At 41.2% G+C, this 23,177-nt stretch overlaps 1 protein-coding gene and 2 pseudogenes across 2 annotated transcripts in view; all 3 read left to right on the forward strand.

The window, feature by feature from the left end:
• The first annotated feature begins 59 nt into the window (after positions 1–59).
• LOC148373159 (U2 spliceosomal RNA) lies at positions 60–179 on the forward strand (annotated as a pseudogene).
• A 4,966-nt stretch (positions 180–5,145) lies between these two features.
• Positions 5,146–23,177, forward strand: part of scap (SREBF chaperone) — an 83,321-nt gene continuing 65,289 nt past the window's right edge. Inside the window, exons 1-6 of one of the 2 annotated variants that reach the window (XM_088327666.1) lie at positions 5,146–5,377; positions 15,686–15,886; positions 17,019–17,139; positions 19,960–20,117; positions 20,184–20,404; positions 20,545–20,650. In XM_088327666.1, the coding sequence (XP_088183792.1) occupies positions 15,765–15,886; positions 17,019–17,139; positions 19,960–20,117; positions 20,184–20,404; positions 20,545–20,650 (728 nt within the window). In that variant the 5' untranslated portion in view covers positions 5,146–5,377; positions 15,686–15,764. Of the gene's footprint in view, positions 5,378–9,304; positions 9,426–15,685; positions 15,887–17,018; positions 17,140–19,959; positions 20,118–20,183; positions 20,405–20,544; positions 20,651–23,177 lie in introns of those variants that run through there. The other variant, XM_088327665.1, reaches the window with a different exon arrangement.
• On the forward strand, positions 15,157–15,292 carry LOC148373161 (U2 spliceosomal RNA; annotated as a pseudogene).

Raw genomic sequence — 23,177 nt, forward strand, 5'->3', positions numbered from 1 at the left:
GACTGTGTACCGTGTTTGGACTGTGTACCGTGGTTCTAGCATTGATGCTATGTCAGTCCTTAGCTTGGCCTTTGCCATGATCTTTGATTTTTGCAATCCGGAGATGGAATAAGAGCTTGCTCTGTCCACTCCACGCATCGGCCCGGTATTGCAGTACCTCCGGGAACGGTGCATTCGCAATGATCGCAGCAAGGCTTTAGGGCTAGGACCTTAGCTTGGCCTTTTGGCTGACAGTAAGTGTCCCGGCTCCTAGGCTTTGTAGCGTATTATGAACTGACCGATAACGGATAATGGATAATGAATAACGAAGATAGAACAATAACCCTTCAAAACCCCGAAGAAGATTTAGTTTCAATCGCGAGACTCGAAGTCGGGTTTGGGTTAATTTTGTGTTTGTGTTACACGTTTAAATGTGGGCGCATGCGGCTTATATACAGGTGCGGCTTGTGAATGTAAAAAATCGGTTTTCCTCTTAAAATGTGGTGGGTACGGCTTATAATCAGGTGCGTTCAATAGTCCGGAATTTACGGTATATTTAATTTTGTGTTTTCAACGTAAAGGAAATGCTTGAATTTTAGGCGAGGTGCTTGAAATGGTTGCCATTGTCACATTTCTTGGCAGTCTTGACCACGCCATAAATGAAGACAATTTTTAAAAAGTGCGTGAAAATTTCGCTGACACTTTGAAGTTCCTATTTAGGAAAACGGCCCTTCGGCTCCCGAAAGGATCCTCCATTTTAGTAGTTTTTGATGATCTATTACCAATATCGATAAAACATTATGAGCCAAATTATGTATGGTTAATAATTTCATTCGTTTTAGGGGATGAATTATAAACTAAAATATTCACAAAGATCTTTGTAAAATATAACACAACTTTAGCTTTTTACACACTAAATGGATTTAAAGACAACAACACACAATCCCTGAAAATACAAAAAAATAAACTATGAATTAAACATGTTAACTCTCCAGATAAAATGCAAAAAACTGTTCACTAATTACAATTATATTTCAACCAATTTAGACTCCAATCCTCTGAAAGCCGCGCAAAAGAGATAAAATAAGTCAAACCAAAAGCAGTCGATTCAATCTATATCATTAAAATAAATCCATTATTACCCAACAGCTGTTAAAAATGTCGATAAAAATTGTTCAAGCCTCATATTGTTAGAAAATTATATCAGGAAATTGTGACTGGACTATTGAGCACACCTGATTGTAAGCCGCACCAACTACATTTCGGGAGGAAAACCGATTTTGTACATTCACAAGCCGCACCTGTATATTAGCCGCATGCGCCCACATTGAAAAAAACACAAGACAAACACGCATTTAACCCTTACCCAATACAGTCCAAAAAACACATCTGGCAAAATGAACGGAAAATGATACCGGTACTTAAGGTTTGATGCAGACGTGCAGAGTCCAGGTGCCCGTTGAAAGTAATCCAAGGAAAAAAGTGTATATTTCCAAAGGTAAGGGTAGGAAAAATATATATCCACAATTGTCGGCCGCGTCCACAAACACGTCTCACCTTTACTCCACTTCCCGTCAGCCCGCGTTTGCCCCGCCCCTTCTTTTTCATTTGCTCGTACAAAACATATCAGAATAAGTTTCTAAAATAAATACATTACAAAAATGTACAGTTGCAAATACATATTATACATGGGTTACACATATGTACAAAGAAAGACAGTACACCGAGAGAGTTTTCAAAGCTTCAATAATAATATTATAACTTTCATCCCAAACCGTGCCTGTGAAGGGTAGCAAAACGCTACTAGGAACACACTCGAAACACTGTCAACAGCTCTGTTAATAAAATATACTGTACTTGTGGTGAGCACGTGAAGCCGTCCTCATCTTCCTCCTTTTAACTGACGTCATCAGAGACACTCCCATATTTAAAAACGTGCTAGCATCACGCTCGTAGAGTAAGTCCAATATCGGACTGCTCGACTGCGTTTAGCTTGAAAATTGCGTCAGGTGCCTTTCTTTGAGAGTACGTCTACGCTAATTTAATTTGAGCACAAGCTAAGAAGTTGCAGTTAAAATCTTACCTTTTGTCCTCGAGCGCCGCTGGCAGCCGTTAGAAAAATGACATAGATTGGCCGCATCACTGAATAAGCCGCAGGGTTGAACGTTTGGGAAAAAAGTAGCGGCTTATAGTCCGGAATTTACGGTATGTTTGATTGCTGTTAAAAGTGTCGAGAAAAATTGTTCAAACTCAAACCCATTATTACCCAACACCTCTAGAACCCTTTCCCTGTTTCTAAACGAGTGTGGCGTAGCTGCACGTGCATTGTTGAGGCGGAATTCATGTCAGTTTATAGCAGCACATTGACACAAAAAGATATATGGGACAAACTAAAAATAGCAAAAGTATGTGCTAGCAGAAAGATAAAGACTTTACTTTAATCAAAGTCAACAAAAAAAGTCCTTTCGATCGGTGCTGGATTTCTTGCTTTGGGGATACTGGAAAAAGATGAAAAATTGTCATTGGAAGTGCTTGAAAAGTTCTTGAATTTGTCCGTGAAAAAGTTGTATGAACCCTGATTTAAAGTCTATTATCCGTCGATCCATTATCTGCACCGCTTATCCTCAGAAGGGTCACGGGGATGCTGGAGCTCATCTCAGCTAGCAACTCACTTGCTCCTTCACACCTAGGGACAATTTGGAGCGACCAATTCACCTGACATGCATGTTTTCAGATGTGGGAGGAAACCCACGCAAGCACGGGGAGAACATGCAAACTCCACACAGGAAGGCTGGTCGCTGGAGTCGATCTAATGACCTCAGAACCATGCACCGGACGCACTAACCACTCAGCAGCGTTGCCTCTTAAAGTCTATAAGGTTTTTATAGCTTTTTATCCCATCTCAATGTTTTATTTAGAGAATGTAAATACATCATACATACAAATACTCATTTAAATACAAAAGTTTCACGAGTTATAATATTCCTGCTTTTTGGTTGTAGAGTGTCGACAGAATTTGTCGTCTGTGTAATGAATCAAAATTTGTTTACTTCAAACAAATAGCCCCTGGCGTCACCGAGCTGATAGAAGATTGGATTGGGCTGCTTGGAGTGGTCAGGAGCTGCAGTACCCATTTTGGCCGCCAGAGGTCTGACCACTGGAAAGCAGATGTTGATCAATTTTGTTGGGATTTATTAGGGGGTGCCATGACACAAAACCTAGCTAAGGACACTCGCAGAGGCCTAAAGTACTACTGTGTAAAACGGTATAAGGGTTTCGGAGCCTACGAGTCACAAACACATACACTCAGAAATTAAGATTAAGTAGTTTTGATTTAGATTCGATTTGTTTTCATTCGATTTTAGCTTGTGTGTGTGTGTGTGTATACTTCGTGTTCTGGGTTGTTAGATGGGAAAAATGGGGGTGAGGTTTTTTTTATTTTTTTCATTTTTTTACATTGAATATTTTTACATCTGGGTTATTTACTGTTCGCCCATCCATGGATACATTCTGCCCACCCAAAGAAAACTGCCCTCACCACTACATCCAATCTAAAAATGAAAAAAAAAAGAGACGAACAAAAGAATAAAAAAAAACAAGAAAAAGAAGTAAAAAGCTGAGGGGGAGAATAAAAGAAAAGGTAAAAAAAGGAAACATTAAGAAAGAGGAAAATTGCATGAAAATAGAAAAGGCTATAAAAAAAAAGAAACAAAATTAGACAAAATATCAAAGGGGAAAAGGTAAACAACATTACACCAATAACAATAAAAAGAAGTAAAAAGATGGGGAGAAAAGTAAACCGGCAGAAAAAATGAGAAAAAGGGGAAAAAGCAAAAAGATTAGAATAATAACAAAAACTAGGAATAAAAAAACCATAACAAATCGAAATTGGAGATGTTTGTAACCATTTCCCTCACCTGTGCCCGCCCGTTGGGCGCCAGCTGCTGCTCGTTGCCTGATTGGCTTCCCTCCTATTTAAACTCAGTGCTCTCATTCACTCCTTGTCAGTCCGTCAACGAACCTCTGCACTTGCAAGACATGCATTTTGACTATCCGGTATCCTGCTCGTGTATCAAGTATCCGGTATCGATCCCGTCTGTCCCAACCTGTCTGGTATCTCGCTTGTGTATCCAGTATCCTGTATCGATCCCGTCTGTCCCGTTCTGTCCTGTATCTTGCTGTCGTATCCGGTATCTATCCCGTCCTGTCTGGTATCTTGCTCATGCATCCTGGTTCCGGTATCGATCCTGTCAGTCCCATCCTGTCCGGTATATCCAGCATCCGGTATCAATCCCGTCCTGTCCGGTATCTTGCTCCTGTATCGATCCCGCCTGTCCGGTTTCGATCTCGTCTGCCCCAGGCTTCCTGTTTTCCCGCGCCCAGCTTCTCTGTCTCTTCTTCTGCCCTGCGATCGCCGAATCGCTAGTGTTTGTGTTCCCACGCATTTGTGCCCCGTTTCCATAAAATGAAGCTTGGTGTTAAAACGTTATGCGTTTGGGTCCACCGTCACAAAATAAATTAATGTTTTAAAGAATACATATTATTCTACTAAATGATTATAGCATCGTTTTTTTTTACACTACAAAATACACGAATAAACTATACATTAAAAAAAGGTAATTGTGAAATACATTGGAAACAGCTGAGCAAAAATAATTTGGAGGTAATAATATAAGTACTACGACAGAAACGCTACAAAAATAATACTGTACTTTTACTATGATACAGAAACAGTACTGTGGGAATACTATACAAGTACTACTTCAGAAATACTACAAAATATTACCAAATAATTACTACTAAAATACAACTGCATTTATTGTAAAATACCGAAATACTACTCCAGAAATACTTAGAAACACTACTACAGAAATACTACTACAGTAATACTACAATACAGAAATGTTCTTGGTACATTGGATCCCTTAGGCACTTTGTCTTGGGCAAGTACAGGCTGGGGGCGCCCATCCCTCTCCAGACAGACAACAGTAACACTGAAAAAAATGCTACTACTGAAATACTTCAAAAATACACCAGAATACTACAAAAATACGACAAAAGGTGGTCTATGTAACCCATTCTGTATTGACGGGGAAATGACATTGACCACTATCTGCCAACAGGGGTCGCTGTCGGCGAAAGCTACCTGGTGGCCGTCTAGGCGAGTAAGCGTGCGGAGCTTTGACAAGCTCTCGTGAAGCTTTTGTGGACTCTCAGGTTTTGCAGGTTCGTCTCGTAACGCACGAAACGAACAAATAAAACAATAAAAAGGGGAGGAATAAACATGTCGGGGAACATTTAGAGTCTATTTTTCCCGGGCTACTCGACATTTTTCGAGGCATCACGGAGGGAGGAGCACAACGGAGACTTGAGCGCCGAATCCGGGACGTTTATCCAGGCAAGTGAAAATCATTGAGCGGCTTGTGTTTTTTTTTAATTGGATTTCTTTATCTTTTGATTTCTTCTATTCCAAACTACATCAGTTTTATAAGTGATACCTACAAGTTTCTTTCATTTCTTTCGATATTTATATAAATTATTGATGTAACCTACTTTATAGGTTCGTCGGCTTGTGTTGATGTCGGCAATAAAAAGCAACATCAGTTTTTAAAAATTTCTTTATCTTTTTATTTCTTCTATTCCAAACTACATCAGCTTTATAAGTGATATCTACAAGTTTCTTTCATTTCTTTCGATATTTATATTAATAATTGATGTAGCCTACTTTGTAGGTTCGTCGGCTCGTATTGATGTCGATAAACGCAAAATTATTTCGTTAATTTTATTTCTTTATATTTTTATATATTCTGTTCCAAACTACATCAGCTTTATAAGTAATACCTACAAGTTTCTATCGTTTCTTTTGATATTTATTTTAATTATTGATGTAGTCTACTTTATAGGTTCGTCGGCTCGTATTGATGTCGATAAACGCAAAATGATTTCGTTAATTTTACTTCTTTATATTTTTATATATTCTATTCCAAACTACATCAGCTTTATAAGTGATATCTACAAGTTTCTTTCATTTCTTTCGATATTTATATTAATAATTGATGTAGCCTACTTTGTAGGTTCGTCGGCTCGTTTTGATGTCGATAAACGCAAAATTATTTCTTTAATTTTATTTCTTTATATTATAATATATTCTGTTCCAAACTACATCAGCTTTATAAGGGATACCTACAAGTTTCTTTCGATATTTATATTAATAATTGATGTAGTCTACTTTATAGTTTCGTCGGCTTGTGTTGCTGTCGATAAACGAGAAATTATTTCTTTAATTTTATTTCTTAATATGTTTGTATATTCTCTTTTAAACTAGAGAAGCTTAAATGGATACCCACGAGACCCTTTATTTTGATATTTATTTTAATGATTAATCTAGCCTACTTTATATATTCGTCAGCTTATGTTGACGTTGTCAATACACTCAACAATATCTTGTTCAATGTTATTTGTTTATCTTTTTATTTCTTTTGTTTTAATCTAGAGTACCTTTTATAAGTGTCTCTTTCATGTTTTGACCCATTAATTATTAATCAAGTTTACTGACTCGATTCGTCGGCTGTTGATGTCGTCAATAAAAGCAAAATTATTGCTTCAATTTCATTTCTTTGTAGTTTTATAGCTTCTCTTTTTGACTGAGAGGTTTTATAGGTGATAGCCAGGAGTCTTTCATTGCTTTTAATATTTATATTATTCGTTGATCTAGCCTACTCTATGGGTTTATTCAATAGCGATACAGGTTAAAGATATCCTTTAATACACATGCATTAAAAATCCTCAAGCAAATCGACTTTAATAACGTTACTTTCACGCCATGCACCCTGAAAAGCTAACAGGCTAAAGCTAACCCAATAGGCAAACTTTCCCACGCGAGTCGCATTCTTCTCTACATTTTCCCATACTTTTGACGTTTTTCACACATTCGGAATAAAAGTGTGCGCGGTGGCGTCTCCTCTTTGCAGTTTACAGCCAACTACGGGTCGAAAGAGGCTGCAAAGTAGACGTTCTTTGGTGATAACCTTAGCATTAGCATGAGTAGCGCCGGTGTTGTGCCCTTTTCCGACTCCTATGCAAATTCCTCCCCCCCTGATCGTATTCTATATAAAACGCTTATTAAAACAATAAAGCGAGCTAATTATAATAATTGGGAGATCCTAGTCCGGGTAAGCCTTGTCTCGTCGTGGGATTTGTTGTGCTTCCATCCATCCATTATCGGCACCGCTTATCCTCAGTAGGGTCGCGGGGGTGCTGGAGCACATCTCGGCTATCTTCAGGCAGTGGGCAGGGGACACCCTTAACTGGTCTCAGGGCACACAGGGACAGACAATGAGCTCGCTTATTCCCACCTAGGGACAATTTTGGACCGGCCAATTAGCCTTACATGCATGTTTTTGGAATGTGGGAGGAAACCGGAGTGCCCGGAGGAAACCCACGCAAGCACGGGGAGAACATGCAAACTCCACACAGGAGATTCAATCTCATGACCTCTGAACTGTGCCCCACACGCGCTAACCACTGTGGCACAGTGCTGCCCATATGTTTTGTTCTATCCATCTGCACCGCTTATTCTCAGTTGGGTTGCGGGGGTACTGGAACCCATCCCAGCTATCTTCAGGCAGTGGGCAGGGGACACCCTGTACTGGTTGCCAGCCAGTCGCAGGACACACTGGGACGGACAACTCACTAGGGACAATTCGGACCAACCAATTAACATACATGTTTTTGGAATGTGTGAGGAAACCGGAGTGCCCGGAGGAAACCCACGCAAGCACGGGGAGAACATGCAAACTCCACACAGGGGGTTTGATGTTCTGTTCTATTATCCATAAATACTGTATTCATGTGCATCTTATTTTTGCTTCCGTAACAGCTCTTTCACTTCTGATATGATACCGATATTACATGCTGGATATTGTCTGATAACCATATTGCCCGATTCGATATCAAGATAGGACTCCTCTCCTTCCTTATAGTTTCAAACAAGTTGATAAATGGAGAGCGACATTTTTTTGTGTCGTTGAGTCTTTACTCTTCAGTACGAGGTATATGTGAGTGTGTGTGAGCTGCATGAGAGAGGTTTTTGTGAGAGCATGCCTAAGTTGTGAATCAGCGAAGGTGTGTAAGTGAATGTGCTGCTGAGTCAGGTTGATTGTGATAGTGTGTGTACACGAGAGAGAATGGTGACAATGTGTAGGAAAAACAATGTGTTTTTAAAAACACATTTTACTCAAATGTCTTATTTGTTCCCTGTCTTCATGATAAATGTTAAATAGTGCTTTTAATCAGTCACTGAAGACCTTTACCCCTTCATACACACACTCACACACCAATAGCGGAGTCAGTTATGCAAGGCGCCTAACTGTCATGCACGTCAGGCAGCCGGTCTGGCGTGGAAAGACTGGAAGCCAGAGACTGAGATCGATTCCAATTGCCCGAGTTGATTTGGACAGATAGGGTTGATAATGAATCAGGATATCCAAAATAAACAGGAGAAACTAGACGGAAATAAAACTGGAAACCGAAATTAAACAGGACAAAATAAACGGGAAGAATACCGGACAGGAAATACCAACAGGAACAGGACAGAGTCGAAACCCACGTCGCAGCTGGCAACTGTGACACAAAATGTGAATGTGTTCTTGACTCTAGCCACCTCCCACTAGGGGGATATGGCTCAGGTACATATTTGGCAAACACTTTATTTATTTTAATTGTTTTTATCCATCCTTTAGCTGCACCGCTTATCCTCAGTAGGGTCGCGGGGGTGCTGGAGCCCATCCCAGCTATCTTCGGGCAGTGGGCAGGGGACACCCTGAACTGGTTGCCAGCCAATCGCAGGGCACACAGGGACAGACAACTCGCTCGCTCATCCACACCTAGGGACAATTTGGACCGGCCAATTCACCTGAAATGCATGTTTTTTGGAATGTGCCGGGAGGAAACCCACGCAAGCACGGGGAGAACATACAAACTCCGCACAGGAAGTCCAGTAGCTGGATTTGAACCCATGACCTCAGAACTGTGCCACACATGCGCTAACCACTGCGCCGCCGTGCTGCCCCTAATTGTTTTTATATAATAAAAAATCTATTTTGCTATCCGTCCAAAACTTCCATATTGGAATGTGGGAATTAAAAATATTTTGACGAAAAAATCATCGACCTATGAGTAGCAAAAATCTTGAGGGAACCCTGAGTGTGTGTGTTAAAATGATTGCGTCCTCCACATGCAGTCGTGGTGCTTAATGATTGATAGATGGAAGGAAGTCACTCGGAAAGCGTTGCTTCACCGCAACAGCACATCCGATGAAAGAATCGCACCCGTACGCATGCCAGACTCCTCTTTTCTGACGTTCATGACTCCGTCAAAGTCGTCATGTTGCTGAAAAGCGGACATGCCTTCCGCGTCGACGCTTTCGGAAGTTGTTTTGACAAAAGGTGAGATCCATCTTGTTTTTGCTCTTCATAGGGCCGGGTCATTGTTTGAATTTCAACATGTAGTCACAGTATGGGTCTCAAAGTCAATCGAGTCGGGGGCCGTTGAAGCTAGGGTCCGGTCGAAGTAGGGCTAAACGGGCTTTTCCACAAAAACAATCCGCTCTTCTTAAAGAGACAGTGTTTCATACTTGTCCACTAGAAATAGCTGTAATGTGTAGTGCAACTCAGATGAGTCCAAGGAAGGCTACAAACTATGGAAACTGAAAGGGATCAAAAAGCAGCCTTTTTCATCACACACAGACTAAACAGATTTAAAGTTTAAAAATGAAATGAAATGAAATGATCTGCATGTATATAGCGCTTTTCAAGTCAAGACTTCCCAAAACGCTTTACAGTGTGCTTCACATTTCCCAATAGCGGCCGTGCAGCCATGTAAGGCGCTAACCTGCATATTGGGGGTATTAGGGGTTCAGTGTCTTACCCAAGGACACTTCGACATGTAACACGGAGGAGCTGGGATTCGAACTGCGATTTCTTGATCCCAAGACGGGCGCTCTACCTCCTGAGCCACTGCCGTCCCGACACACAATCTAAGACACACAATCCCTTAAAATGCAAAACAATAAAATATTCACAATTCTTGACTAACCAATTTAGACTCCGATCCTCTGAAAAGCACGAAAATTATAAATTGAAATAAGTAAAACAAAAAGCATAAGATCAGCGGTCTCAAAGGTTTAAATTAAATGCATATTCTTCTGGTTTTTATAAGTATAGTACCTTCTTTCTATATTTGTCTTTTGTAATAAACCTCAATTATTAGCCAACACCTAGAGAGCAGTGATTTTCAACCACTGCAGTGTTTATTTTACCTGTGAAAAGGGATGAGTCCCGGGGACTCGCATGCTCAAAAATCTATGGGTCCCTAAAATTTTGTGTTATCGAGCTTGAAATTGTAAATCGGTGACAAATATATAATAAAAATCTATATATTCATTCAGTTTTAATCATCAAATTATTAATTTGTTTTCTGCATCAAAATATTGTTGGTAATATACCGATTAAAGGGATAACCAAACCTGTCTTTTTATTCATTTTCTCCTTTTATACTTCCTTTTTTTCTTAACGTCTTTATACAACATCATCATTCGTAATATAATGCATCAAAGCAAGTGAGCCATTTGAGAGCCGGCTCTTCAATGAGTTGAGCCGAAAAAGCCGGTTCTCTAAAAAGAGATGAACTTTTCACCACACAACTGGAGATCGGCGTGCGGACAAAAACTCGAACCGCGAGACCAAAACAACATCTGCCGGATCTGCCTGACGAAAAGTTTGGAGTGCGGTAAATCTTTGTTTAAAAAAAAAAAAGTAATTGGGTAATAATGACAATTTGGTGTCCAAAAAGGTCCGTCCCGGGGACGCACGTTGATTTGACACAATGCGTCCAGAACACTGCCACTGTGCCCTGAAACACTAGTGTGCCGTGAGAAATGATCCAATGTCACTTTTACAAATTTTACAAAACATTTATGAATCATTTTCTGCAAATATGATGTCATTGTCAAGTGTCTGTGCTGTAAAAACCAGGGGTATTATAAATTGTATTGTAATTAAACATACTTTTCAGTGTCATTTGATAAAATATTTGGTTAGTGGTGTGCCGCAAAAATTTTTCCAATGTAAAAAACATACCCAGGCTCAAAAAAGGTTGAAAAACACAGCTACAGAGAACTTTTCTGTGTTTGTAAACAAACGTGAAGTGGCCATGCTGCGCGTGCATTGTTGAGGCAGAATTCATGTCAGTTTATAGCAGCCCATTTATACAAAAAAAATGTAGATTATAGATGGGAACAGCTCAAAATAGCAGAAAGTATGTATGTCTTATTTAAGTCATTAAATCCCAAAACAACGTTCTTTTGATCAGCGCTGGATTTCTCCCCTTGAAGGTTGAGTTGAATGAATGAAAACTTTATTCGAACATACAAAATAAAAACAAAACAAAAACAATAATTCAACAACAAAATAATGTTACATAATATGTTCGAAAAGGGGCAGTAAGAAGCCAATGCTTATTTTCCCTACCCCTTCATCTTCGCTATTAAATACACCAATGATAATAACAACAATAGTAATAATATTAGTAATAACAGTTGTGATATAACAATAGCAACAATAACAACAAAGTTAATCATAGTTGCACTATTCCCAATCTCTCGTATCACTCATCCGCCATTTTCTTCTTCTCTGTATTGCGCCAGTAATGTATTTGTGTATTTAAATTTGAACAAGTGAATAGTTGGGCTTTGTTTGATCTCGTCTTGCAAACCGTTCCAAAGCTTGACTCCGCACACAGACACACACGTACTTTTCCTGGTGGTTCTCACCTTTGGGATTAGGAATTCACGACAGCCCCTTAAATTATAATTTCCCTCTTTCCGAATGGATTATTTACGGATGTTTTCTGGCACGATGTTTTTGTTGACCTTAAATAGCAGTTGTGCAGTGAAAAATTTTGCTGAATCATCTGATTTTGTTAATTTGTACTGCAGGAATAATATATGAGTATGATCTCGGTATTCTACCTAATTGCACGTTTTTGGAGGATAAAAAGGGGCTGTAGTCAACTTTTGTAATTATTGCCCCAGACCTCTGCACAATATGTTAAGGTACTGGTAAAATTGAAAAATTGGCTTTAAAAGTGCTTGAATTTGGCCTTGCAAAAGGTTTATGAACCTTGTATTTTGCTTGCCTACAGAAAAACAATTTTTCAAGTTGTCCGTGCCGCTTCCGCGAACCGGTTTCCTGGTAAATAGTATTTGTTTTGAAGTTTAAAACCCCCATCAGGTCCTTGAACTGGCGTAGGGTTCGTTCTCACAGTGTAGGAAAGAATGTGGACACGAGCACACCGGGCAAACACACCTTAAAGGAGACCATTGTGCCGAGCGTGTTGTGTTTACTGTTTGCTATTTATAGCTCAGCGCCAGCTTAATTCTCCTGTAAGGAACTCCCTCTAGAATTTGAGTTCATTCTAGAGAAGCAAAACAGAAGTCTGTGAAACCTGTCGCGTTATGCCTTGGAGATGACCTTAGGCAAGCATCGGGACCCAACTGTTGCCCCTAGACCTGGTCTAGGTTGCTTTTTTTCTCCAAATAATAATCAGGGTGCCTAGTGTTGCTTGAAATCCTTGAAAATGTTCATGTTGTGTTTTCAAGGATAGGAAAGTGCTTTCCTTTTGGGTGAAGTGCTTGTAATTGCTTGAAATTGTTGCTGTTTCACCACAAGTCTGCTTAAAAATGATGCCGACATTGCTCTGTGGTGGCTTCGTTTTGCCATTGCGTTTATTCTTTCCTCGTGATTAACGGCAGCTGGTATTAGTTTGTGTGGCACTTTTCTATGGGCGTCATTGCTGCTTATGGGTCCCGCCTGAGTTGCATGTTACACTATTAAATGTGTATGAGTGAAAAAATTATACATCAATTATGGACATCATTATTATAAATGTGAATCTCCTTCGGGGATGAATAAAGTATCTATCTATCTATCTAGACATCTATCTATCTATCATTATGGTAGCATTTCCCAGTGGTAAATTATAAGGGGACGAACTTCCTGCAACTGAAAATGTAAGCTACATATTACTCATTTTTACAAAATCATATGTCTTGATAAATGCACACACAAGATTAAAAATTAAAAAAGTTCAAACCACAGATATATTTGTAACTCTGCAGAATTCTTTTTTCAATGGTACTGGAGAAGTTGGAAAATGGGCTTTGAAAGTCTTTAAAAAGTGCTTGAATTGATCTATGAAGAAGGTGTACGAGACCTGAATAATAAATAAAACGATATATTTTACATGAAAGCTCCAATGTCTAATATTTGACCACAAGATGGCACTGTGTTGTCTGTTACAAGCGAGGACATGTGACACACGGCATAGCAAGGCAGCAAGATGACAGGCAAACATGGCACCAACTTAAGTGGGGACTCCAATGTGCAAAAGAAATACAAATTTCTCCACTTACGATTTATTTTATAAAAAAAATAGCATGAGTATGACAGTTTATGTATTTCGTCTAGTATTCAAATCAATGTTTTGTTTTACTGGATCAAAAAAAATGTACCACTAGGGGGCACTAAACATGACACACTGTCCCTTTGAGATGTACCCTACCTAGCTAAACGTGCATAAAATTCAAGTTATTGAAAGGACTTAGAGGCACGTTTTCAGGAGGAATTAAAATCACATGAAATGATGTAAACACAACACAGACCATTTTTTTTTTACTAAATTTGGTCCACGTTCAATCAGCTACACACAACCAAATTTTGGACCTCTATTTTTGGATTCAATCGTTTCCAAAACAAACCGGACCAAAATTAGGCCAGAATATAATGCGTAAGAAAGAATGGCCAGCGCTGGGCCGAATTTTATCAGCTAGGTAAATTAGCATTAGCAGATTGCTTAAGCAAATATTTTGTGTTAACAGGAATTGATTAGCAAATATATTTTGTTTGGGCGATGCTATTAGCAAATGTGTTTATCGTGTAAGCAGGATTCCGTTTGCAAATATTATGTTTTCAGTCTGATGTATTGGAAAATAAATTGTGATAGCGCAAAGTCAGAATGTACTTTATTAGGCGTAATGTGTTTGCGTGTATATTCTTATAGCAGGTTTACATTCCAATTTGTTACTGTGCTATCATGTATTACATTTCCTGGGATGGTGCAACAGAAATAATTGTGTATACAAATACAACATTTTCAGATTCTTATGTTAGGTTTCAGTAAAAGTACATGTTAACATTTTCTTTATGCTCTAATTCTGCACAAGATATAAAAACAAAAATTGCATTGACATTTCAACAGTGCTGGCGAATTGATGAACCTGAGGCGTGTTCAGGAGAGTGATCAGACATGTAGTCTCTTGTTAATCGCTTGCCGCGCACTGCTGAACGGTTGTAATCGCTCACTGTGATTGCCTTACTGATCCAAAATGGCCGACGACATTTAATGAAGACACAAATTTTGTGTGCGAGATGTCAATGTGTATCAGTGTTGAGTGTATCATTATGAATCAGTGTTTATTATGAGTGAAAATACACTAAAAGGGGTCATACCTGTCTTGCATTGTTCACAAACATTACCAGGCAATGTAAGACGATATATTACATCGCCAACAGCACTCGTCAGGGTGAGATCCTCAATCTTCTGCACTGTCGACGCCATGTTGGAAATCAAAGTAAGCGGTCTTTCTCCCGTGATTACTCGGGCACGCGAGCGCTCAATAATCACTGGCCGTTCAGAAGCTAGCGATAGCTCGCGATAGCAATCACTCACTCTCCTGAACACGCCTCAGGTTTTTCCAATGCTGGCGGTCTTGAGCCAGCTGTTCTGCATCCTCTACAGCAGGGGTCGGGAACCTATTGCTCGCGAGCCATTTATGGCTCTTTCTATGAGTACCTGTGGCTCGGAGACAAATTTGATTGCATGCAAATTTTCTCCATCTCGTCCAAAACGTAAGCTATTAATCCTGTTCAAACCAATATGTATGAAAAAAAGGGTCAAAATGAGTTTAACCGATCTTGAGTAATTACAAGAAAGACACAGGTTTAAAGTGGTATGTTTGTTGATTTTGGGACAGGGGCTCGTAGCTGAAAAGTAAAGCCATGCGGCGACTGCGGAGAAGGCTTTGATGCTAAGTCCTTAGTTTGGCCTTTTGCTAGGTCCTTAGCTTGGCCTTATTTGGCCGTACCTCTTGCCATGATCTTTGATTTTTGCATTTCGTAGATGGAATAAGAGCTTGCTCTGTCCACTCCACGCATCGGCCCGGTATAGCAGTACCTCCGGGAACGGTGCATTCGCAATGATCGCAGCAAGGCTTTAGGGCTAGGACCTTAGCTTGGCCATTTGGCTGAGAGTAAGTGTCCCGGTTCCTAGGCTTTGTAGCGTATTATGAACTGACCGATAACGGATAATAGATAATGGATAATGAATAACGAAGATAGAACAATAACCCTTAAAAACCCCTTTTCATAATTTTTATCAAATCATCAAAAATAAATGTGCTGAAGACTAAGCTTTTGTCTGGGGCGCGGGTTTAGCAATTTAGTCAATTTGTCTCATAATATATGGTGTGGCTCTTTCCCAAAATAAAATTAATATTTTTTGCTTTTATGGCTCTTTGAGTCAAAAAGGTTCCTGACCCCTGCTATAAGCGATTAATTAAACAACTTGTATGATTACTATTGCTGCTCAGGAACTCGAATGTCTCGCGGCGACCGTTTGGCTGCCGCCCGGCGCTCTCCAATGGCCGGCAGTTGACGCCACCCACCGCCATGATGCTGCGCGAGCGGCTAAAGGAGAAGATCTCAGCGGCCTTCTACCGCCATGGGCTGCTGTGCGCCACCTATCCGGTGCCCATCATCCTCTTCACCTCACTCTGCATCCTCACCTGCTGGTATGACAGTTTGTGAGTCACATGCAGGGTTGGGTAGTTACTTTAACTGGATTACTTTCAATGACTTTTGGATGACTCCAATACCAAATATGCTAATAAAAGACAAAAGAAACTAAATAGGAATCAAATGATGACTCACACGTGGTAAGCTTTCTCTCCTGGCTTTGATCTCCGGCAAAACGAACATAAAATGCGACAGAAACAAAAGGAAAATCAATCCAAACAGCTTGCCAACATCATTTTTGCCGTTCCATGTGTTCCGTTAATCCCCAAGCCTGCACATAATGTAGTCATTTTATTCATATTTAGATAGATAGATAGATACTTTATTCATCCCCATAGGGAAATTCACACTTCCAGCAGTCTACCCGTTGTTTATTAACAGATTAACATGATGCCATAGGGGTGCTTGTAGTGGAGTGGATGACGTCACGCTAGTCCAAAAGTTCAACATCCCTGCGGCAGATGGAAACTTTTTCTTTATGAAAATACAGGGATACACCACCTCGTGTTAGCAAGTCCGCCTCCTCTCCGATTCCCCCCGGCTTTTGTGTCTCTGTATAGCGGCGTTGAAGCCGGATAGCTCCGGGTAGCTCCGGGTGGCTACACGTTAGCGTCCGGAATGGCTACACGTTAGCGTCCGGAGCCACGTTTCCGCAAAACACAGCAACTGCGCTCCCTGTGCGCTTCAATGTTTTCCACCAGCACTCGATGATCTTATTTGGTCGTGAGATCGCATTTACCATGAATACGGATGGTACCGAAGACTTATAACGCCGCTAGCCGCTTCGCTAGCTTCGCTAGCTTCGCTAGCTTCGCTAGCTCCGGCTCTTCTTCCACGATAGGCCCCTTCATCACGCCGGCACGAGAATTCTTCACCGCAAGGAGTTGATTCCTTGAATAAACGCATTTTTGTGCGCTAAAACCCATGTCCATAGGATAGAAGTAATCCATAGTGTAGTTTTGTTTGTCTTTTATTAGCATATTTGGTATTGGAGTCATCCAAGTAATCCAAGTAAGTCATTGAAAGTAATCTAGTTAAAGTAACCCTACCCAACCCTGGTCACATGCAGCGCTTTTAGCTTCAAAATGATGTTTGGCGCTTTTTTTTTTGGGGGGCGTTTTCTGGCAGTTATCCGTTGCTGAAGCTTCCCATTCCCGGCACGGGCCCTGTGGAGTTCAGTACAAGCGTGCGGGACTACAGCGTTCCTTCTCACGGGCCGCATGGGGACGGAGGAGAACGGCCTGACTGGGTAACAACCAGTAAATTGTTTTTAAAATTAGGCTAAAGTCAAGTCATAATTATTTGTACAGCCCTTAATCACAAGAGTCAAGTCAAGTCAAATGTATTTATGACGCCCTTAATCACAAAAATGTCTCAAAGGACTGCACAGGATTACAATGACCTGATCTTAAACCAACATGCGGGCAAGGAACAACTCAAAACCTCAGCGTGAGGAAAAAGAGAAACCTTGAGAAGGGACCCCACACGTGGTAATCCCCCTTCCAGGATGACCAGGGTGAATTCCATTTAGCATTACAGTACACAAACATAGTAAACACTAGGTAAGATGTTGAAAATTTGTCCGGAAAGTGCATGACAGCAGCGACGCCCCCAGCCTGTAAACTAGTCCAGAAAGTCTGTGACGACCACGGCACAGCTTCCCATCTCTGCCAACTGGTCCATGCAGGCGTTCACATGCTTCAGGTCAAACGCTGGTCCGCCGACTCATCTCCAATCGTCCTTCTCCTTCGTATCACCACCAGGCAGGACAATACAGAATATGAGGTGGGCATCAATCATAAGCTTTGGAATAGAAGTGTATCTTAAGCCTTGATTTAAAAACCTCCATTGAGGTTGCAAAGAAGTCACAAAGGGCTGTACAGATTACAGACTATTATCACACCATCCCCTGATCTGAGACCAACGTAAGGGCAAGGGAAAACTCAAAACCTCAGCATGAGGAAATGAAGAAACTTTGAGACATGAGGTCATCCCCCTTCTAGGATGACCAGGCTGCATGGATGTTGAAAGACATAAAAAACAATACACAGACAGGTATTAAATTGAATTTCAGAGGGGAGAGAATTCCACGATACTGGTTTCTGAATGGAGAACAGTCTCAAACCTGCAGAATTCTTCTTGGCTCTTGGGATCACGAGTAGACAAGAATTTTCCCGAGCGAAGGCTCCGAGTGGGAAGATAGTGGAAAATACAGATTTGAGGGGGCAAGTCCATGCATGAATTTGTATAATACCAACAGAAGCTTCAAATCACATCTTAAGCTAAGAGAGAGACGATGCAGGTCAGCCAAAATGGCGGTAATGTGCTCAAACTTTCTTGTCTTAGTGCCGTGAAAAAGTGTATTCATCACTCTCAAAGATTTCAGATCATCAAACCAATTTTAATACCACTCAGAGACAACACAAGGAAATACAAAATGCACTTCCGAAATTGATTCCAAAACCTGGCTCTATGTGAAAAAGTGATTACCCTTGAACCTGATAGCGAGTTAGGCCACCTGAAATATTTGTGAGTGATTAATATGGAATATTACCCAGAGTGACTCAGTCAAAAATTTACGTGTCATAATTGACCCCGATTTGTCCTTTCAAACACACGTTAAGAATATGACTAGAACAGCTTTTTTCAGACGGATGCGGAGATTATAATTCATGCGTTTGTTACTTCCCGTCTTGATGACTCTAATGCACTACTCTCCGGTCTCCCGAAGTCCAAAATCAAGAGCCTTCAGCGGGTACAAAATGCTGCAGCCAGGCTTTTAACTAAGACAAGAAAGTTTGATCACATGACCCCAATTTGAGCTAACCTGCATTGGCTCCCTGTTAGCTTAAAATGTGATTTTAAGCTTCTGTTGCTAGTATACAAAATCATACATGGACTTGCTCCCTCATATCTTTCAGATTTAATTCCCCCCTATGTTCTTGTCCGGAGCCTTCGCTCTGAAAATGCTGGTCTACTCGTGATCCCAAGAGCCAAGAAGAAATCCGCAGGTTGGAGAGCGTTCTTCACTCGGGCCACGGTGCTGTGGAATGCTCTTACCCCTGAGATTGGATCTGCAAACTCAGTGGAAATGTTTCAATCTAAGTTTAAAACACACTTCTATTCTATGGCATATGAATCACCTATATTTTATGTTGACAATATATGTGTATTATTTGTTATTGCAACATCCCTTTTGGCCTGGTCATCCTGAAAGGGGGATTACCTTATGTGCGGTCCCTTCTCAAGGTTTCTTCATTTTCCTCATGTTGAGGTTTTTGAGTTTTTCCTTGCCCTGATGTATGTTTTAGATCAGGGGATGCTGTCATAATAGACTGTGGTCTATGCAGCCCTTTGAGATTTTCCCATCTCAAAGTTTCTTAATTTTCCTCATGTTGAGGTTTTTGAGTTTTTCCTTGCCCTCATGTAGGTTTTAGATCAGGGGAGAGTGTCTTAATAGTATGTAGTTTGCAATAATCTGTGGTCTGTGCAGCACTTTGAGACTCTCTGTGATTAAGGGCCATCCTTATGTTGAGGTTTTTGAGTTTTTCCTTGCCCTTGATGTAGGTTTTAGATCAGGGGAGAGTGTCTTAATAGTATGTAGTTTGCAATCATCTGTGGTCTGTGCAGCACTTTGAGACTCTTTGTGATTAAGGGCCAAACAAATAAACAGGACTTGACTTGAGGTTTTTGAGTTTTTCCTTGCCCTCATGTAGGTTTTAGATCAGGGGATGGTGTCATAATAGTCTGTGGTTTGCAATCATCCGTGGTCTGTGCAGCCCTTTGAGATTCCTTGTGATGAAGAACTATACAAATAAACATGACTTGACAAAAATACAAAAATCAGGAAAGCACTTTCTATAAAGGCATGGATTGAAAATTGCCATCAATGCGACACTTTTTTAACGGAAATTTCAGCACAAATAGTGCAGCACTATGACAGTAACCACAGTTACACGTCCTTTATCCTCTACAAAGAATTCCTACATGGTAAAAACATCTGGCCCATCTGGCAGACTGTTGAGCTATTTTAGGTATGATTTCTCTTAACTTAACAATGTTGTCACAGTACCAAGGACCTCCGGTGGCGTACATCCAGCAAGTGTTGGTGAAGGCGGCGGTGTCTCCGTGGGACAGCAGCCTGGTGCCGGCGGACGTCTTCCGCTCGCCCCTAGGGCGAGTCTTTAACCTGCTGGACGAGATCCGCAACCACGTTCACGCCGACAGGTTGCGACCCGTCTGGCAGGCTCGTTCCCTTTGACCCGGACTAACCGGACGATTTGACTTCGACAGCACGGGGGTCCGCGGCCTGGAGTCCCTGTGCCTGCAGGTGACGGACCTCCTGCCGGGTTTACGCCGCATGCGGTCGGTTCTGCCGGAGCACGGCTGCCTGTTGGTGTCGCCGGCCAACTACTGGCAGAACCAACGGGAGCTCTTTGACGCCGATCCCAACCCTATGAAGACGGTCCAGAAGCACGAGCCCAAAGGCCTGCACACCTCGGCGACGCTCAGAGGTAACTGCATACTTATTAGATTTGTGTCCTCTTTTTTGTGAAATGTCTTTTTGGTCTTGATACGTTTTTGTGTGAGATTGTGCGAGTATATATTTGCTTTTGGAATTGTGCGTTTACATTTCTGCCCGTTTGCTTCCCAGACCTTCTGTTCGGCGTCCCCGGCAAACTGACGGGGGTCAGTCACTACAACAAGAAGCGCGTGGTGACCTTCACCATCAGCATGGTCCTGTCCAGCTACGACGCAAGGTACAGGGTTCGCACGGGCGCTCGAAATCCGGGGAAACGCCCAAGTGTTTTCAAGGTCAGGGAAAATGCTTGAATTTTGGGCAAAGTGATGGAAAATGCCTGAAATTCTTGCCGTGTTCCTCGGCATGGGGACTCGACAGACCGCATTAAACTAAAGAAAGTCGGCTTAAACATGACGCCGACACGGAAGCTGCAATTTTAGTGCTTTGTCTAGTGTTGTCATATGACGCGTCGTAGAGGTGCATTAGGAGAGGTGCATCAGAACGAGTAAACAACACCGAGATGCCAGAAGGTTGCAGTTTTAATAAGGAGTGGCTCGAAAAAGAAAAAATGCAAACCGTGGTTAAAACTTGGAACAAATCCACGCACAGCCTGCTGCAACATGAACACAATAGGGATCCAACTCCCAGTCATCTGAAAGGTAACTCACCAAGATGACTAGCTTAATTATGATTTTTCTTTTTTTTGCTAACGGTTTGTTACATGGGCAGCACGGCGGCGCAGTGGTTAGCGCGTGTGCGGCACAGTTCTCAGGTCATGAGATCGAACCTCCTGTGTGGAGTTTGCATCCCACATTCCAAAAACATGCATGTCAGGTGAATTGGCCGATTCAAATTGTCCCTAGGTGTGAATGAGCGAGCAAATTGTCTGTCCCTGTGTGCCCTGCGACTGGCTGGCAAGCAGTTCAGGGTGTCCCCTGCCCACTGCCCGAAGATGGCTGGGATGGGCTCCAGCACCCCCGCAACCCTACTGAAGATAAGCGGTGCAGATAATTGATGGTTGGATGGTTTGTTACATGCTACACCTTAACAGGGCACAATGAAATGTGAATTAGTGTATGTATGAATCATGGACATTCATTAAGGGCCATTTAGGAAAATAAGTCGAGGTAAGAAAATCGGTCCGGAATCGGACACAAAATGTCAATTGTTAAGTCTGACCGAGCTTCTCACTCGCATTTTTTCTTTTAATGCTACTGGGCATGAGTGGAGAGGTGTTGTAAAAGGATAGTGGGATGTTTGGGCGCGTTCTAAGGGATGAGCAGGGCACTTATATGATGCGGCAGGGGTAAACCAGTGAAAGCTGGCGGGCCCTTCTGTTGAACAGAAGAGTGTGTTGTGTTTGTGTATGTTTTTTGCTATTTATTTCCCTTTTTTCTTTTCTTTGTTATTCTATGTGTTTGTCTTGCTGTCGGTCCCCCCCCTTGAGGGATATGACCATGGTAGATAGATAAATAGAATGCTACTGGGGGGAAAAGGGCAAATTGTCCTTGTAAGCAATGTTCCCTCTAAGCAATCGCGCACTGCCCGCACATTCTCAGCGCACAAGAAAATGTATCCAGCGCAATGTTCCCTCTAAGCTGCGTGTGTGCGCAATTGCGCACTACCCAGAGCTTTTCCGCGCACAAGAAAATCGAGCCGGCTCACAAAAATCAGGGCTCCAAATTTCTAATTAAGAAGCCAATTAAGTCAGAGTCACAGTGCATGAAGGTCAAAATACACGGGTTCCCCTGATGTTGTGTTCTAAATGCGGTATTTTGAAGTCAAGGTCAAAGTACAACAAAGTTGAGTAAAGTCAGTAGAGTTTTTTGGAGAACCGGCTTCTTCGGCTCGGCTCACTAAAAAGAACCAGCTCTTTCGGGTCCCAAACGGCTCTTCTGGTTGTTTTTGCTTCTTTCATCCCTACATGGCCAAATACTATGTAAAATTGTGCACTAAATGACTTAAAGGAAGGGGCAGAAATAAAACAAAAAAGAAAAAAATACCAAAATGAAAAAGTAGTGAAAAGCTGATAAAAAAACGAAACAAAAGGAAGAGAAAAAAGAAGGAAGGAAACATTCAGAAAAAAGCCAGACAAAAAGAAAAGAAAGAAACAAAGGAAAAAAGTAAATGGAGAACAAAAAGAAAAAAGTAGCAGCTAGGAAAAAAATAAACAGGAATTAAAAAAGAAGAAAAAGTCTGTGTTGCATTCAAATCATTTCCAATGATACCAAGTCAATCTTGTTGCCAACATTCTACTTCCACTAAAAAATGTAAATAAATACAGTTCTGTATCGTGCAACCGACTCCATAAGCCCCCAAAAATGTTAGTATTATCCGACAAAAGATACCAGGAAAAAAAAGAAATAAAAATCTTGTGAAAGAATTGTTGTACAAACAAATTACGTTTGTAGGCAATCGTACAAGCTTTGCAATAATACATGAGTCAATACATTCAAACATTTTTGCATTGCCGGAAACTCAGCAAAATGTAACGTGATGTCAAGTTTTGGACATGTTTGATCATGACTTAGTTGCCACACTTGGGATTGCTGTTGCCATTGCTGTTTCAAGCGTTGCTCACCGACTTTGTGTGAACGTTCATACCCGTGGAAAATGACAGGGAACATTGCTTGTAAGTGCTTAAAAAGTCCTTGAATTTGGCCATAAAACGGTACACGAACCCTGAAGGTAACGTTTTGGTAAGGCGAGCCCTTTCGTCTAAAATGTGCAACTTCCTGTCGCAATTTAACGGCTTTGGTGCTGCG

Source organism: Urocampus carinirostris, chromosome 2 (genome assembly GCF_059441175.1).
Source record: "Urocampus carinirostris isolate Australia breed hairy pipefish chromosome 2, RoL_Ucar_1.0, whole genome shotgun sequence".
In the NCBI taxonomy this organism is placed as follows: Eukaryota; Metazoa; Chordata; class Actinopteri; order Syngnathiformes; family Syngnathidae; genus Urocampus; species Urocampus carinirostris.